This window comes from Solanum dulcamara, chromosome 5 (assembly GCF_947179165.1).
Source record: "Solanum dulcamara chromosome 5, daSolDulc1.2, whole genome shotgun sequence".
Classification (NCBI taxonomy): domain Eukaryota; kingdom Viridiplantae; phylum Streptophyta; class Magnoliopsida; order Solanales; family Solanaceae; genus Solanum; species Solanum dulcamara.
Genome location: NC_077241.1, coordinates 71,906,540 through 71,912,056, shown reverse-complemented (window position 1 = coordinate 71,912,056; position 5,517 = coordinate 71,906,540). Strand labels below are relative to the sequence as shown.

General features: G+C 36.9%; 1 protein-coding gene across 1 annotated transcript; it reads right to left on the bottom strand.

Moving 5' to 3' along the window:
* Window positions 1-307: 307 nt before the first annotated feature.
* LOC129889637 (dolichyl-diphosphooligosaccharide--protein glycosyltransferase subunit DAD1) lies at window positions 308-5,135 on the bottom strand. Its single transcript, XM_055965033.1, has 5 exons — window positions 4,955-5,135; window positions 4,779-4,826; window positions 1,013-1,100; window positions 888-931; window positions 308-619 (listed from the first exon to the last, which is right to left on the bottom strand). Exons 1-5 carry the CDS (start codon window positions 5,039-5,041, stop codon window positions 536-538), a joined length of 351 nt encoding a protein of 116 aa, XP_055821008.1. The 5' UTR covers window positions 5,042-5,135; the 3' UTR covers window positions 308-535.
* Window positions 5,136-5,517: the final 382 nt, after the last annotated feature.

The following is a 5,517-nucleotide window of genomic DNA, read 5'->3' as shown; positions in this document are numbered from 1 at the left end:
GAATCAGCAAAAGAGACGTATAGAGTAATTTGACCATCAAAGCTTTGGTCGCTGTTAAAATTTGAACACTTATCTACCCACTGTTGTTGCCATCGCACCAACATCATCGAGGGGCCAATTTGAATTAATCACACTTATAGTGATACCAAAAATAATAATAAAGAAATGAGTCATAGAGTTCCTCTCTAGAGAGTATTTGTGAGGAATCTGCCCTAGGATATGCACACAGCTCACGATCAAGTGTTAGACACATTCAGGCTACTGGTGTCACCTTTTCGGTACACTTGGAAAGAAAAAAGCAAAATAATTTGATACCGAAAAAGTTCTGCTCTTTTTGGCTATAGAACTCGGAAGGGTCAAAGTTTTGTCTACTTACTGATACTCTTATAAGATTCATGAATGTTATAGTTTCATGCATGAGAAACTTAATATTTCTGAAGGCCTAACAAAATCCTTACGATTGTCTATATTATTCTTACATATAAATCACCAAGATTTGTAAAAGCAACATATTTTCGAGATTTGGTGCCTCAATCTAGCCAAGAAAGTTCATGATCACCAAATGGAGCACTAAATTGCAGAGAACAAAATCTGCAAAAGCACGTTCCGGAGGCAAATCCTGCAATGGTGGACCAAACATCAAGTGATGAGATTCATTGACATACTCTGTAAGCACTAGTAATTTGAAAGGAAAGAACAAACATAAGCCAGCTGCCTCATTTTTATCTCTTTACATTTCTCTTCTTCTATGAGACCGCATAACTAGAAGTGCAGGACATGCTACACATCTTTTAATCTACGACTTCACATCTTTTAACACAACTAAATTAGAGGGGAGATTCAAGGTAAAACTGTAAAATGGAAGATCATATCCCAAGAAAGCTTACCTTGAATTCCTTGTTTTCTTTGTTTACTTGGATCCGAAGACAAACTGCAAAAAAGATACTAATAAATCAGTTGAAATTAACATTTTCGTAAATTGGAGTGTATCTAAATAGACCACTTAGCTCACCAGCAAGGACTGCTGTGCCAATACAAGAAAGCACCCCAGAGAGAAAAGAGTTGAATGGAAATGATCCAACAATAGCCATGTATACAACCTGATTATTGCCATTAGAAGTACAAAATACGTCAACCATCAACCGGATGGATAGAACAAATCAATAAGCAAATCAAGCAAAAATATCTTACATCTCAGACATTGAATCATGACAACAAATGAAGCAGGCGAGGAGCTATTTACACAGGCAAATTGCTGCCTTGTGAGAGTGGCACATTATATTTGCCTTCCCATAAGAAAGCACATTCAAATAACAAATTACAGGAAAATGATCCTTTCTCACACAACCTCGTCGTGTTCACAAATATTTGAACTTTACAGAGGTAAGACCTTAGAAAGAATAGGATCAAAAAGAAAAAAAAAAGTAATGACTTGTGTAAAAGGAGTGCTCCTTGGAAACAATACAAACTGAAATAGGCAAATAAATATGTGATTTTTGTAAAAATAGGTGAAAGATCTTTTTAAGCAATTTGGGCTGTGATTGTCTAATAATGTTTTTGGACGTCATTTCTGATTTTCATGCACTATCTTTAGCAGATGGGTGGTTTGCCCAATCCTTATTGTCCATCACCGCAAAAGTACAGAAAGTTGCAGGGAGCAGGTAAAAGATCCGGTATGGCGCCATTGGGCTAATAGGAGCTGGATTAGCATGCTTCATAGGAATCTGTTGTATGGTAAGCTAAGCATACGTAACCAAATCCAATTTTGATTGGATGCATGGTATTGGGATCCAACTTCCAAAGAAGAGTTTGCCCGAGTATAATTGTCACACCTGAATGTAGCCGAACTCCTCAGAAGAGAAGGGAGACAAGTATTGTCAAGTTTTATTTTAGGAGATACATACAAGAGTGGAAATAGGACACTGTAGACATGACCGCTTTGAGGAAGTAGAGGGAATGATATGGAAAAGATCACCGCCTTAAAATTGTATTCTGCTTGTATTTTCGCAGTTGCTGATTTAACGCACGTTATAGATCGGTATGGGAGAAAAGGGTACCAAAGAAACTAACTTTCTTCACATGGTATGCAGCAGCGAAAACCATATTTAACAGCAGATGCTTGAGAAGGAGATGGGTTATATCAGCCTAATCCAGCGAGTTCAACAGGAGCATTGGAGAGGCAGAGACCTGAAAATAGATGCTGGAAGGACATGTAGTCTAGCTTCTCCTTTGTGTCTTTTGGTTGATGTGGAGCTAACGGAATAGAAGAACTTTCGAAGAACTGGAGTCTATTATGAAGAGACAAGAGACCTTTATTTCCATTTTAAATACTGAAAAAGGATATTTTAGATAGTAAAGACAGTTGGACGGATTTTTTTGGAGGGTTGTTGTGAAAACATACTCTTGTATGGTGATACGTCTTGTGGTGTTATTAATGAAATTATTTTGATTTATAAAAGAAGGCATTAGAGGAATAGGACAGTGGCTACTAGATAATATTAATATGAAAATCCATGAGAGGTGACTACAACGTTATCAGACTGCAAAGTTGGAATTGATGACGGAATTGATACAAACCAAATGACTCTTCACTCTTAATTGGATGTACAAAGGGAACAGTGACCTTCTAGACCTCCCATATTAGCTCTGATTAGGCAAACTATTCACAACACACCAAAATGACAGATTCTAAGAACAAATACTATCTAACCTTATTGGCGTTGTTTGCACAATTGATAGGACTGAATTTGAATCTCTTTACTGACAACCCAACTCAGGACACAAGATCAATTACCTCTAATCATCAAATGCAGAAAAAAAAAATCCTCTACTTTATAAGCTATTCTTAAGCAATAAAAGAAAAGCTTTTGTTTAACTGAAAAGCCCCTTAGATATTAAGCCAGGTTAGAAACTTGATGTATGATCCCTTCCCTATACCCTGCTCTCACTTATATACCAAGTTTCATGTCAGTGGCAGAGTTAATCCTCTTGTCCTCATAACCATGGTGTCTAGGGAACTTAAGTGCACCTCGACTAATTCCACGGGATACCTGTCACCTCCCACCAACAAGCACCAGGTAACTCTATATGTCCACCAAGGCTAGGACAAATGGGAAGAGATCACCTAGTGGTTTTATCTCTGCTGGGATTTGAACTTGAGAGCTCATGATTCTCAATCTACTTCATTAAACACTAAGCCACATCCTTGGGTGTTGTGGAAGAGTTAATCTTTCAAGCGAATAAAATCTTACTTTTGCCTGTAGTGAAGAGAATTTCAAACCGCAAAAGATAATAAAACATCACTATTTTCTTAAACCAAGAAAACCCCTACGAGTAAGTTGGCTCAAGTTCAGTTGACCCACGGATGCAAAACTCAAGGGATTATGGGTTCACACATCTACCTTGCCCCACTATGAATCCAGACTTCATGTATGTGGCAATGTTCGAACTCGTGACGTGCACCCAATCAACACATCTTACGCAACGTCTTTACCACTGAACCAAAGCCTCGGCGGCAATACAATGCTATTGATTGTGAATAACTAATGAAGAAGTCAAACTCATTTAAAAAAATGTGTATAGGAATCAACAAATGCATTAAATTGCATTGATGTTCCACCAACAAATTTGAGGAAAAAAAAAAGATATAATGAATAGTGAATGACATATGGAACTCTATGGTACAAATTAATGGTTTCAACAGTGTCGCACACCATGAAGATTCTCTCATACAGAGTTCCAAACATTTCCTAAAAGTAGACAACAAGTTCTAAATCTTAATGCAAGCAAGGTATATCTAGTTGAATCAGTCTTTTCCACCACATCCCGTATAAAGGGAATCGAACCTAGTATCTCAAAATGATTATGAAGCAATTTTTTTAAATAAAAAATCCATACTACTTCACAGTAGTTGGAAAGGAAAGCACTGCCCGCAGTTTAAAACGTCTCTTACCCCTTCTCTTCAACCTTCAAACCGAAGAACTAAGTTCTAAGAGTAGAGGAAAGCGTTGTGTTTAGTAATAGAGTTCATTTTAGTTCTTGAAATTCACAGCAGTGTAAACACAAACTCAATCATTGATCGTCTTGCAGACTCGCACTTACATATATAATCTCAATTCTCTAAGTCATTTGATTATTTTCATGTGTCTAGGCTGGCTTTCTCTAAGGACCTTGAATACCCACTCTCTATCAAAGCCTCGACAAAAATATTAACTAGATAAAACAAGATAGAGGCAGTCAAAGTACCAGTATCACCTTGAAAACAAATTCCAATACTGTTTCCTGTGAACTGTAGAACAGTAAGCTCAACTATCATAACTTGTGGACTTTATGGTGCAGCCGACCTCTCTATATTTCACATTTTAGAATTTTATCCCTTAAAATTCTTAATTTTTAGATAGAGACCTTAAAACATAATACCCCTACTCACCACATCACCACCAACCCCCACTTTCTACTTATAATACGTCCTCCTCCCCAAAAAGATTATGCCTCAGCCACTGCATTAACACTAAAATTATATCTCTAATGCATCAGATGCTCAATGAAATCAAAGATGAGACCAAGATCAGATTAATCTAGGCAGTGCTTGAATTGACATCATTAAGCCATCAGTATTCAAAATCCATAACATACATTTCCAATTAAAATTTCAAAGGCCAGTAGAAAGTTAACAGCTTATGAGAACGTGGATCAACCAAAGTTTTACCAATATAAACACAGTAAGAACATAATAATTATAGATCTATAGCAATAACAGCAAAGTTGTTAACTGATACCTGAATTAAGGCAGTGGAGATCGCAAAGATGACATATAGATCAATGATCTGCGGCGAAAAACAATTCAATTAGAACCCAACCCAATAGCAATACGTGAATGTTGACTGAAACTGTATACATTTGAAAGTTATATGTATGTAAATTGCTGCACGGAAATCGAGGAGAGAGTGGTTACCTTGAGATTCGTCGGAGTTGCGGCATAAGCAGACCGGAGAGAATGGAAAAGAGCTTGGGCGTCTTTGGTCGCCGAGGACTTTGCCATTTTTTGTCACTCTTCAGTTCTTCTGTGTGACCTCAATCTGACAATCTCGATTGAATGAGAATAGACGGACTAAACCCCGGGAGGCGTTAAAGGGTAAAGGACCAAAATTGCACTCCGTTTCCGTTTGGTTTTGGTGTTAGACCGTTTGTATTGACTTACAAGCTCTGTTTTTTTTTAGCTTTTTTAATTATTTGGTTGGCCAATAAAAATTGGTCTGCACCAATTTTTATTTTTTTTAATTTATAAGCAGTTTTCAACTTATAAGTTGCTTAAAAATAAGTCAATTCAAACAAGCTCTAAATGTGCCCCAAAACTATTAAGGGCAAGTGCCCCAAACTATTAAGGGCGGGTTTGGAAAGTCACTCTGATAATTAAATTTGGTATAATTAAATGTAATTATGTTATTTGTCATGTTTGGTTGATTATATAATTATTTAGTCAGCAGGTAATTATGTGTAATTGACAGGGGTAATTAC

Coding starts and splice junctions, on each gene's coding strand:
- LOC129889637 (XM_055965033.1), bottom strand. CDS start 5,041: ATGGCAAAGTCCTCGGCGACCAAAGACGCCCAAGCTCTTTTCCATTCT. Junction 1,101..4,778: donor TCTCCACTGCCTTAATTCAG/GTATCAGTTAAC, acceptor GGCAATAATCAG/GTTGTATACATGGCTATTGT. Junction 620..887: donor AAGAAAACAAGGAATTCAAG/GTAAGCTTTCTT, acceptor CCACCATTGCAG/GATTTGCCTCCGGAACGTGC.